This window comes from Coregonus lavaretus, assembly GCF_964263955.1.
Source record: "Coregonus lavaretus genome assembly, chromosome: 30".
Lineage (NCBI taxonomy): Eukaryota > Metazoa > Chordata > Actinopteri > Salmoniformes > Salmonidae > Coregonus > Coregonus lavaretus.
The window spans coordinates 10877603-10890833 of NC_140017.1; the positions used below are offsets into that span (position 1 = coordinate 10877603).

The 13231-nt window shown below is 43.1% G+C and overlaps 1 protein-coding gene across 1 annotated transcript; it reads right to left on the reverse strand.

Annotated features, from left to right (window-relative positions):
• Positions 1 to 1810: 1810 nt before the first annotated feature.
• Positions 1811 to 12235, reverse strand: LOC311106272 (HHIP-like protein 2; the record flags this gene model as incomplete). The annotated part of the gene is made up of 9 exons (XM_084148559.1): positions 1811 to 2946; positions 3076 to 3158; positions 3571 to 3652; positions 4043 to 4188; positions 4423 to 4549; positions 4719 to 5047; positions 7688 to 7831; positions 8031 to 8677; positions 11948 to 12235. The coding sequence occupies 9 exons, from the start codon at positions 12233 to 12235 to the stop codon at positions 1811 to 1813; spliced, it is 2982 nt and encodes a 993-aa protein (XP_084004685.1).
• Positions 12236 to 13231: the final 996 nt, after the last annotated feature.

Genomic DNA, 13231 nt, shown 5'->3' on the forward strand with positions numbered 1-13231 from the left:
TGGAATTGTGATACAGTGAATTATAAGTGAAATAATCTGTCTGTAAACAATTGTTGGAAAAATTACTTGTGTCAAACTATAGTTTGTTAACAAGAAATGTGTGGAGTGGTTGTAAAATGAGTTTTAAAACCTAAGTGTATGTAAACTTCCGACTTCAACTGTATATAGCCTAATAAGCAACTAATTCTAAAACATTGAGAAATAATGAAATGTAATAAATTACATTACCCTCCCCTGGACTAGATACAAAAAAAAAATCCTAAACCCTCCCCTTGACTGAAATTGAAAAAGCATGACTTGCCCCCATTTTCCTCCAGGGACCATTATGTAAATGTTGATCCATCCTTAAGTATCAAAAGTAAAAGTATAAATAATTTAAAATTCCTTATTTTAAGCAAACCAGGCAGCATTTTCTTGTTTTTATTTTATTTACGGATAGCCAGGGGCACACTCCAACACTCAGACATCATTTAGAAATGAAGCATGTGTGTTTAGTGAGTCTGCAAGTTCAGAAGCAGTAGGGATGACCATGGATGTTCTCTTGATAAGTGCTTGAATTGGACAATTGTTCTGTCCTGCTAAGCATTCAAAATGTAAAGAGTACTTTTGGGTGTCAGGAAAAATTTATGGAGTAAAAAGTACATTATTTTCTTTAGGAATCTAGTTAAGTAAAAGTTGAAAAAAATATATACATAGTAATGTAAAGTACTTAAGTAACGACTTAAGTAGTAGCCTGGGAAACTCAGATAAATGTTTTTGTCAAATAGAGATATTTCACCACTGACCTTTTACCTTTTCAACCAAAAGATTACAACAAATCTGTTTTTGACAATTATTTACAACCTAGTCAATATGGAGAATGTGGCTAGTTTGACCATGTGTCAATGTTAAGCAAGCTAGCTAACTTTATTATTAGCATTCTCTGCTGGGCGGGCAATATCAAGCTAGCTAACATCTTATTGGTTGAATAATTGTTCCGACTTCAGAGGAACGTGAACACATTCATGTCGGATTTACGACTTCCCAGTTTCTCATTTACAATGAGCACATGAAACCACCCCTCAGCATCCAGCATAATGCCATATTCACGTGCTAGTCAGAACTAGGAAACTCGGAAATGTCCGACTTGCTAACTGGTTAAACTCGGCACTTGTATAACTACAACCTATTAGCAAGTTAGTCCTCCGGATAACAGTTTAGTTTTATCTGGTTGTCCAGAAATGAGGAGCAAGAATGAAATTGAAATCTCAGTTTATTCATCTCAAAGGCACCCTGTACCTTGAAAACAGTTTACATATATAATCTGTCAAATTGTACAATAATAAAGCACACAATGTCCAGCATTTTCCTCACTTATATCATTATTATTATTATTTTGACTGATATCACTTCTTCACATGTAGAAACGTTTTTTTTTATTAAAAAGAAAAACAAAACAAAACAAATGTATGTATATAGATGTGATTATCAATTCATACAATGTAAAAAATTAAAAAAGTTTTCAACAAAATGTATGTCTTTTTCTTTTCCAGCAGAGGGCAGTAATGTAAAGTGATACACATTTTTCTGGAAGGGAGGCAAGGGAATGAAAGGGATTCTGCCTCTGAGTAAAGTATCAGAAAGTCTAGTCTACAATCAACAATTGTTGTTAATCATCTTGAATTCGCATGTGTGTGAGTATGTGTGGGGGAGTAGAGGGGTGAGATGTGTCTGACCACAGTTTGTGCCCTGAAGTACAGTACATAGAGGAAGTTTCTGTTCACGCACAAGTGACTAGCAATGATTCCCCAGTCAGACGTCCTTTGGCTTATTATTTATCTTCATCGTGGTGGTAGCCACACACCACCCCCACATCCTCATCGTGTGCACAGTTGTGCTTGCCCACCTTTGCCCGTTTGCAGTCCAGTAACGTCCTCTCTGTGCCTTCACACTCCACATCATCTAGCAGGATACTGCCACTGCCGCCCCCCAGCTCCGCCCGTTTAGCCACACGCAGGGCTACAGGGAAGCCTAGTTGCTGGCACACCACCGTAGCCGCTTTACTGCTAAACAAGTCATCACACACTGTGCCCCACTCCCCCCGTATGTAAATCTCCACCCGCCCACGGTCCGATAGCTGCTCTGTATTGATCAGCCGCACAGACCCAGCCCGGTGCTTCCTGCGCCGCTGCTTCCCCGGTTTGGAGCCCCGGTCCTTCTTGTTGACCCGGTTCCTTGTGGAACGGTCTATCTTGTCACTCTGGCCTTTCAGGAACTTGTCCTGGGCCTTTGAGAGGGTGAAGTTAGGCTTCTGGGTGGTGGGCTTTGTTGCAGCTGTCCAGTACATGGGCCTTGGTGTGGTCTGGGGCCGGTTGGTCGTAACCTCTAGTGGTGAGGGTCTGACCGTGGCGTGTGGTTGTGGTCGGGTCAAGGGTTGTGCTGTTGGTGGAGAGGGCCTTCTGGCTCCAGTTGTCAACAGTGGTCGGGGCTTCGGGGTAACAGTGGGCCTGGTGTAGGACAACGACGGCCTCTGCCGGGAAGGAGTGGTGGCATGACCTGGCCTGGCCGTCATTACCTGCCTCCATGAGGTGGTCAGTGCATGTGTAGCGGTTCCTGTAGGCCTCTGCTGCATTGAGGTGGGGTTGGAAGGTGTTGTTGCTGGTTTAATAGTAGCCCTCGTCATTAGAGGTTTAACAGTAGCCCTCGTCATTAGAGGTTTAACAGTAGCCCTCGTCATTAGAGGTTTAACAGTAGCCCTCGTCATTAGAGGTTTAATAGTAGCCCTCATCGTTGAAGGTTTAACTGTAGCCCTTGTCTTTGCAAGGGTTGCAGTTAGAGGTCTGTAGGTAGGTCTCGTCGTCGTAGAGCGCATGGTGGTCGGAGGAGTACGGAGCATGGTAGTAGCTGTTGTTCTAGCAGTGGTAGTGGGCGCAGCGGTGGTCATCGGCTTCTTGTCAATGACAAACTCTGTAGAGAGGAAGTCAAGTGAGAGGAACAGCCCTTTAGAGCACTCCAACTGACCGAGATGTGTTGCGCTATGACTCATGATAGCCTGCAAACACAGAGCAACGCGTGTTTGTTTGTGGTGTCACTTACCCTCCTTCGGGTGGAAGTGAATCAGCTTGCCCTTAATCTTGACAAGAGTGGGCTTGAAGCTGCACTTGCCTGGAGGTGCTCTCCTAGATGGAAAGAGAAATCCATCAAACAATCAATTTATTCCAATGCTGCCCATGACAACTATTTCCGACTAATACAGTATAGTGTAGTTTTAATCATATGTTATCATAACCACATGAATAACAATTATATCATAGATAAGCACATTATATTCAGTAAATTGCATTTAGGGTAAAGGATTTAGCAGATATTCCCTTAGCGTGACACAGAGCGATTACATTTGCTGATTATACAGTTAAAGTATGAGATGTACTAAACAAACACAGGGGGATTGAAGACCACATTCATAATTGGATGGACAATAGACATTAGTATATCTGGCAAAGGTATGTCTGTTTTGGGAATCTGCCATTAATCCGAGATTAATTCCCAGAGCCCCCTGGCTGTTGGGACATTGTGACACTTGTTTAATACCTGGATGGATCCACTATCTTATAGATCACCCCCGCTCTGGCAGACGCACTGGGAGCTCCCGTTGCCAGGAAGTACAGCTCCCCTAGAAACAAGAGGGAAAAATGATCTAAGACCCAGTACAAAGATATGCAGCACTGTCAAAGTGAAATGAAGACAACCTGTTTCTTTTGAACCCCTTCCCACTTTACTCAAATCAGCTTTGAAGTCAGGCATTCTGAACAAGGTTGCTTTTTGAAACTTATCTGAAGCTAAAGAGCATGCACTACTAAGTGGTACACCACTGGGCTTTTATTTCTTTATTTCTGTTCAAAAGCAGCAGACGCTTATCATGAAATAACTCATTTTCCATGGTTGTCTTTGGTGAGTGAATTCACAAGCAGCATGCATCCCCTAATGGCCTTTTCATGTACGGATCAGTACGAACAAAACACAAAGAGACACAAAAACATGCAAAGCTAGTTGTCAAGGTTACCTGCCTCATCTTCAGCAAAGGAGATGATGTATTTGTAATAGCTGTTGATAAGTTTGGTAAATCGGCACGTCTGGCCTTTTCCCATACAGATCTCCTTGTACTCCCACTTCCCAGTGCTTTGGTTCTCCTTCAGTGACATCAGGCGCCTAGGCAGAGAAGGAGTCACTCAGATTGTGCATGTGTCAAGAGAGTTTAAGGGCAAAAAAAACTATTGTAATGCTATTGTTTTTATGCATTTGAAACATTTGGCAATGATCTTTCAATGTTAAGAACATTTGTCTATCAACTCTTTTTCGATGCATGACAATCTATTAAACATTTTAAGCATATTAATCAGTATAACATTGGAAAAATGTAGGTTATATTGTATAAACACACACCCACTCATAAAATCCCCAAATATGTAGAGGCCATTGAGATTAGGCATCTGGCAGCCGCGGTATATGTAGCCTCCAGTGACTGACTTCCCCAGTTTGTGGGGGTAAGCAAAAATAGGCAGGATGTCATCTGAGGAGAAAACATTTAACACAATAATACATCTATCTTGCTTTGGAATTTTACACTGCTTAAGAGATTTAATAAATATCTGAACCTCTTCACCAACTAATGAACTGATGCTTCATAGAGAATCAGCCTGCCACTTCTACCAAGCCTGTAGGAGGAATAGCCTACTCACCAAGAGAGGAGTTGCGACACAGCCTGTTGTCATAGCAGGAGAAGCCCTCCTTGGCTCTCCAGCCATAGTTGCCACCCTTGACGATGAGGTCCACCTCTTCAAACTTGTTCTGCCCCACATCTCCACAGAACAGTCGGCCACGGCCCTGCCTGGTGATGGGGTCGCCCCGGTCGATGGAGCAGCGCCACATGTTGCGCACCCCGTAGGCATAGATCTCAGGCAGCGAGCCCTTCTCCCCCAGGAAAGGATTGTCTGACGGGATGCTGTAGGGGTCCACGTCATCGTTGTTGTCCACATCGAGACGCAGCACCTTGCCCAACAGAGTGGACCTACACACACAGGGGTGGAGTTTAACTTGTAGTTGTAGTCATAGGAAAATGTACGAGCATTTTAGTGTGTGCTTCTGTCATTGTTTTTAATTTGTGTATGTGTATCCAACCTGGTCTCAGACCATTTTGTATTAGTCTCTACGTAAATCTGAGACACTCTAGTATGATATGTTACGTTTCGTATGGTATGTATTAATTTGTGGATGTTCATCACCCATTTCGTATGATATGTTCAAATTACAATTTGTATTATACATTACGAATTTGCCAAACGTACAATATGTTATGAATTTGCAAAATGTACAATATGTTACGAATTTGCAAAATGTATGATATATTATGAATTCTAGCTAGGTGGCTAGCATTATCTAGCTGGCTAACGTTAGCTAGGCTAGGGGTTAGGGTTAAATTTAGGAGTTAGATTAAAGGGTTAAGGTTAGGGTTAGCTAAAAGGGTTAAGGTTAGGGGAAGGGTTCGCTAAATGGGATAGGGGAAGGGTTAGCTAACATGCTAAGTAGTTGCAAAGTAGCAAAAAAAAAGTAAGTAGATGAAAAGTTGCTAATTAGCTAAAATGCTGAAGTTATCCGTGATGAGATTGGGACCTCTCTCTCTCTCTCTCTCTCTCTCTCTCTCTCTCTCTCTCTCTCTCTCTCTCTCTCTCTCTCTCTCTCTCTCTCTCTCTCTCTCTCTCTCTCTCTCTCTCTCTCTCTCTCTCTCTCTCACATATACACATACTATTATGCGGCCCACAGCGTCTTGTGTAAATATTAGCTTTGGCAGGTCCCACAACCCTCATATCCCTGGCCTCCCACTCATTGGCTGTCAAGAAACCGTCTGCTGATCTTTCTTCTTCTGGGATGAGCTGAAAGGGATGTTTCCACCCAATGCAACGCAATAGAATGCCTTTACCATAAGTACCACCCCCGGGGTAAAGCTGTGATGTAAAGATCCCTCTATTTCTGCGTGCATGAATTCTGCTATACACTAGAGCTACCCAACTATGAACTAGACATAACCCTCTTCTGAGAATAACGCATAACAAGGTTTGATTTAGAGCACCTGCTCTTACTGTACGTCTTGCTGCTGTTGAAATTAGGAGGATGGGCTCATTGTTATGGCTGGAATAGAATTAATGGAACGGAGTCAATCATGTGTTTTCATTCTTTTTTGTGATTTGTTTGATACTGTTCCATTTATTCCATTCCAGCCATTACAATGAGCCTGTCCTCCTATAGCTGCTCCAACCATCCTCTTCTGCACTACATTTACATCTACGCCCTAATATTCTGAACAGAATAGCAGATATTCTACCTCCACTCAGGTCTTTAAAAGGAGGGGTAAACGTCTTTTTTAAACTCAACTATGCAAGACTGTAGTAATTATCACATGGTACGAAAAGGCCAGACATCGTCCGACAACATTCTCCATAAATATTACATTTGGCCTGGCACTGCAGTTCCAGACTCTGGCCACTGACCAACGCACCAACCCGGTTTGTGGGTGGCACTCACTTGCATCCTGACTGGCAAGGTTAGGCCCTGTCCTTGCCCATGGTTCAAAATAAAAATGCATTCTAAAACACAGACTGTCCAAAGCTCAGTGATGTTTTTCTCCAAAGAAGAGTCACTGTGTGTACTATTCTGCCATTGTATTATAATTATAGAGGTAGGTCACTTTCAGCTGAATGTTTTAGGCTGCCTTTGAGTCGTTTCTGAATGGCCCTGTGACACTCTGTAGATTCTGGGTACTGCCAACCACTGCCCTAGCCCCTGCCAGGAGAAAGCTAAACCTACAGTGCCAAGGCTAATATTGTGAACAACTGTACCGTCTCTATCTGCATGAATGTACACATAGCGTTGAGCTGAATGTTTGTCATGTCAAATGCTCAGGGGTTGAGGTCATACAGATTCTCTCCCAATGTAACATTGGCACCATTGACAAGTAAGGTCATAAAATCACACTTTCCTGGATAGCTGCTGAGCGGCATTGCTGAAGGTCCTGTATAAATGTAATTGGAAAACGTTGCGCTTTAATCCATGAATATGTCAATTCATCTTCTGGAATATTAAACTTGTTTATGACAATCTAAGTGACTACAGCTCAGAGATAAAGTTAATCTATGACATGTATTAGTCAACCATGAATATAATAATTACTAGACATTTACCAGGCAACAGGATTTTCCATTCTTTAAAAATAGAATCATGTATCACTATAGTATCATATGAGAAGGTTGAGTACTTCAGTTTACAAACACACTAAAATACTAATTGTGCCCTGTGGTCCCTTTGCTGTAGCTTAAATCTCTCCTGGCATAATCAAAGATGTCACGCTATAGGTTGAACTTTTTGAACCCCTATTTTTCCTGTAATTCTTTGTGGTAAATCACTGTAAATAAGTGTAAAGAGCCACGTTTCCGTCCACTACTAGCACTAATACTCCAACACCACTGTTTAGGTGTCCTTAGTTGAATGATAACTATATCTTAAACTCTTTGAGAATGTAGGTCTCTGAAACGAACATATCATTCTGACCTTCAAAGAACATCAACATGGGGTGAAGGCTAGATATATACCAAATGTCACCCCCTTATTTGTTTCCCCTGAATTCATTTGAAATGTATAGAGCAGAGTGACTCACTTATTCTGGGAGTTCCCAAACTTGCCAAAGGGGTCCCCTGCTCTTCCCCCATCGCCGATGAAGATATAGAGGTAGCCATCGTGCCCGAAGAGAAGCTGGCCCCCGTTGTGGTTAGAGGCAGGTTCCACCACTTCCAAAATAGTTCTACAAAGAAAACCACTCATGACTAAACATCACTAAATTAGAATCTGATAGGATGAGTGTAGTTGCAGATCTCTATTTCAAATCTGCTGGTTCATTCAGATTTGTATTGTTTCAAAATGTCAAATACATGCATGTGAATGGAGCCGATGACACCACAGGTTCTGATTCAGTCCATGCCATTTGGTGATACTTCTCTTACCTCTCTGAGGAGTGGTCTAGTTGGTTCATATCATCAGCGGACAGTGTGAACTCACTAATGCGGATCCTCTCCTCCTTCTTCACAGAAACAGAGTAGTAGACGTAGGCCTTCCGCACCACTGTGAAGCGCGGGTGGAGGGCCATGCAGAGGAAGCCCCTCTCATCCCCCGCCCAGGGCGAGGTGAGCACTGCCTTGGTCAGGTTGAGGAAGGGCCGGTCAATACGGGAGCCGTTGGCCAGGTACGCCCACACGTAGCCCAGCTGCTCGGCCACAAAGAAGCGATGGGTCCCGTCGTCGGCGTGGACCATGGCCACCGGGTTCCTCAGGCCGTTGGCCACCTCCTGCAGGCACAGCTGCAGGCAGCCCTCGGGGTCCGCCCGAACATTTCCCAGGTTGGCATTGAGCTTGCCGTCGGAGAGCACGTTGGGGTAGCAGTACTCCCTGTCTTTGAGCTCCAGGAAGTTACAGAACTTATTGCGGTCCTCCTCTATGCCCACCGTGGCGTTGTTGTCGGTGAGCAGACTAATGGTGTAGCGGCACTGGTGCCAGAACTCAGAGCAGTAGTCTCCACACAGGCCTGGCAGCTCCCTCATGGGCGTATTGGCATCCTCAGCATCGTACAGGTGAGCAGAGTAGGGAGAGCACTCCTGCAAGGATAAGGAAACCTCGTTTGAAAAGTGGCAGAGCTATTGGGGTTCGGACTACACATACTTATGAGCAAAACTCCATGATCAGTAGACCTACCTTATCGGCTGATAACTTTCATAATGAGCTATCACTTAAGCTGTAGGCTATAGCCACTTGATTTGTGCATTCTCATATTGAAACTTCAAAAGCATAATCTACAGGTTAATACTATGCCATGTCTGTTCATGATATTGTGCAGCTATCATGATGAACTCTCCATAGGTTAGAAAACGTTTGAAATTCATCATGTCCTCTTCTCCTCCCAGTACTCACCAGACCAGCTGGTAATGACTATTCTGGCTATAAATAAGGCCTCTTTAAATGCATCTTGGAATGTCCAATCCCTTATTAAGTCAAAGCCACAAAATTACACCCATTTAGACACTGGTAAACCATTGGGACAATGACGCAAAACATATAAACACTGTAACAACTGGTACTGAAAGAGACAATTCTGTTACAAAGACTCTGATTGATTATATATATATGATTCCAAGTCTAATGCAAAGGGGGCATAATGTGTTCTGGAGTTCTGCTGAGTAATTTTGTATTTCTTTATATTTCAATCTGGGATATGCTCTCTCAAAGGTGCCATCAGATACTGCTCAAAAACTCAACATCAAAACTTTTAACATCAACAGCACTGGCCAACTCGGGGTTGAAATCTGTTGCTGACCATAAATTGCTGGGTGGATTATGCAATCACATGATTGTCAGGCAGTGACAAAAACAAAAAGGGGGTAATCTGGAGGTGGTATGTGTTATTCACAGTCACACTATGTGTCTGACTTGGGGGTACAGTATAAAACTAGTAGGTAAGAGCTGACAAATGTGGGCATATAGCTGCTAAAAGGAACATAAAAGCATGCATGAAATGCTTTGATTGTATACAAAATGTAAGATATATCACGTCATAGCACCTTGGAGTGAATGATGTATTTTTTACATACAACATAATTTCCGTTAGATCTTAAAATATCTAGATTTGGCTCTTGTTGAGGGGTTCATTTGTTTCTGCAGATCTTAAATAGTTTCCCAACTATCTCCTAGCAGGGTGCCACCCCTTTCAAGTCTTTACAAACAAACCCAGCCATGCTGAGTCCCATTTCCTTTGTACATGTCATGGAACTATCCAGAGAAATGGTATCAAAGAGCACAGTGTTCAGTGAAGCTATGCAAAGCAGGATTGATATCATGCCATGCTTATTTGGTTCAATTGCACTCCAAGGTGAAAACGTGAATCTCTGAGTCTGAATGTAAGATGCTATTGAACTACGCCGAACATAGACACAAACATCTAGGTTGCAATTACCCTTCTATGACTCTCTGAAATAAACATACCAGTGCTACCCCTAACCATATAATGTATTGTCTAATTCAGCCCAAAATCAACAGGGCCAATTTTATTTATATGGATTTCACCTATCAGATAGGATTAAATGGATATAAAATAGAATGAATAGAATGGGAGTCCCCATTCAAGTCAATGATTTGACGGTTCTAGTCATTCTATTTCTATGCATTTAATCCTAATCCAGATAGATATTTCTTTTTAAACTGGGCCCTGAGCATTGTTCTTTGCCCTGTTTCATCTTGTTTCGTCAAATGGGTGTTGACTCCTCTGGCCTCTACTGCAGGCAGCCCTGATAATGCAGTCACTTCGCCAACTATAACGTTCTGTTGAAATCCTTTGGAAACACTGTAATTTAGAATGGTGTTGGATGGGATGGGGAGCTCTGACAACAGCAATCCGTCAAATTTAACTCCACGTGCCTTTTGTTCACAGAGATGGCAACCAGATGTGATGTTACAAATTGTACATTTTAGCGTGGAAACATCCCTAGACTAGCACTACCACACGCACACCCACAAACACTGTGAGAGAGTAAAGAAGGACTGTAGTAAAATGGTTAAGTACACAGTGCAGGGTGAGCTGGTAGGGTTAAAGCTGTGTGTGTTGGTTTCCTTTCCTCCATGAGTCACCAAAGTCAACATAAATAAACTCAAAGAAACCTCTAAAAAGGCCCTCCTTCCAAAAGGGGTGGGAGGTAATGAAAGAGTGCACATGTGCCACATCATATAGGACAACCCTTCAGAGTTCCACTTTGCCACGATCACTGTAAATGTGAGACCTCTCAGCTTCCAACATTGGGAAGGAGGTATAGGATTGGCTATATTGAGTTAAATGGTTGACGTCATTGTTACTAATTGTTTTGTAATAGTCAATCCTACCACAAGTAGAAGTTATAGTTCCTTCAACTATTTCAGTGGAAATATGATACTGTATATCCTGTTCAGTGGCCACACAGGAAATTGATGTTTGGCTGGTGGTCAGTGGACCTCTTGACAGATCACAAGCAGCCCCCTGTATCTAAGACAACTGTCCGGACAAAGGGCATCATTGAGCAGAGTTTACCCTGGCTAAGTGGCCGTGGGCATTGGGTCTCCAGCCACTGACCACACTGCCTGTATCTCAGCATGGCTGATAGGAGAGCTGAGAGCCGAGCACAACAGCTCACTTCCACCAAAGGAGGCTGCTGAGGGGAGGACGGCTCATAATAATGGAACGGAGTCAATGGAATGGCATCAAACACATGGAAACCATGTATTTGATGTATTTGATACCATTCCACTGATTTCGCTCCAGCCATTACCATGAGCCCGTCCTCCCCAATTAAGGTGCCACCAACCTCCTGTGACTTCCACTGGATCCAAAACCAAGCAAAGCTGAGGACACGTTCACATGGTCTGGAATTATCATCATTGGAGAGGAGAAATAAGTCATCCATTTACAGTAATTATGTTGTGGTGCTGTGGTTCCGGGCCCCAAAACCCACCATTGGTAAGAGTGCTGTCGTATCTCATGGTCGAACAGACAAGGCAAGGCCTTACATAATACCTCCAACTGTAATTTGTTCCAATCTACAGCGTGCACATTTGGAAAGGCCTGGGTTATGTAATTATCATGATGTTCACATACATTTCAGTAGTGCAGGGGGTGCCACTGTGTAAAAATCGGAATTGAAATACAGTTTCATGAAAATGTGATATCTTAATCTGTATCAAAAATTTTTTTAGGTCCTGTGATGAATTAGAATTTTATAACAAGTGAAAAAGATTTAAAACCATTCAAAAAGATAATCCAGTCTACAAATATCCTGCAATTTTGTGGACTGTTTTAGGTAAGGAGGCATAAGCTAACATCCGACTACTGACAGACTTCAATTTACCTGACAGAGGATGGTGCGTATGTATTTCGCACAGGTCATGTAACCTGAGTAGTCAAAGTAGTCCATGATCTTGTAGAAGTTCTGGGAGATCTTGTCATCTTTCTCCAAATCACAGCAACCAAACTTGGCGTACTCCTTACAGAAGACCAGAGGCTCCTGTGGCTGGAAGGGGGGCTTGTAATCCAGGCACTGGGGGTGTGTGTTCCCATGTCGGGGTACGAGTAGGACCAGTAGGACCAACAGCCACTGGGACAGCAGCTCAACTCCCTTTACACTTACCCTGCTCATAGCAATGGTAGTTCACCCTGCCACCTGTAGGGCTAAGTAATGGAGCGATGCAGAATTCCAAAAGGTCTGTGTGTAGTGGTGATTCTGTCCCTTCCCCCTGGCGCCTGACTGTTGGAGAGCCTTCCTATGTTTGCTCTGGACATGTGCTCTTTTGTGGGACAAAAAACTAACGGTGGTGGAGAGCAACAGGCCCTTTCATTCAGCAGTCAGCCCCGGCTGCTTCCACTCTCCACTCAGATCCTATTCCCTCCCTCTTCCCCTTACTCTCCCTCGCTCTCTTTCTGTCCTCCACAGACACATGGCATTCTTTCCCATTGCGGCCTATCTATATCACCCTGCTGTATATCCCCTCCCCCTCTACATACTCAGCCTTTTCTCTACTTCCCACACACCACTCTACCCTGCCTCAGACAGATTCACTGAGGGGAGTAGAAGAGGGGTGTGTATGGTTGAATGACTCAGGACGTGTGCTGAAAGAGGAGAGCAATGGCTCCTCCACACACCACAAACAATGGCATAGCCTATAAGAAACTGTATGATGGAGTACACGTGGATAATGCTCATGTGTTTGATATAGGCTACTGCCGTTATTCAACAGGCATTTGTGAACCACTTGATGATATGAAATGTGTCTAAAACCAATAGACATCAACTGAAAATCTGCCCTAAAGTGAATTGAGGCTAACGACAAGTGGCGAGACAGCCTTTGAATTGGCTTGCTACTGAATGTTGTGTTCTAGACCTACAGGGTATACAAATACCACTGTCATCTGTCTTTCATTGGACTCAGCCACCCCCCTCCCATATACTTGGCTTCAGATGTGACACATTTGCACAGCAACAACATAGGAACAACATAGGAACTGTTTATATTTCCTCTTTCAATGACACATTTTGAACATGGGGATATTAAACCATATGCATCCCAAGAATTAAATACAGCCCCATATTAGGAAAGGCTGGATAACAAGCTCATTAATCAAATATTGGTTATTC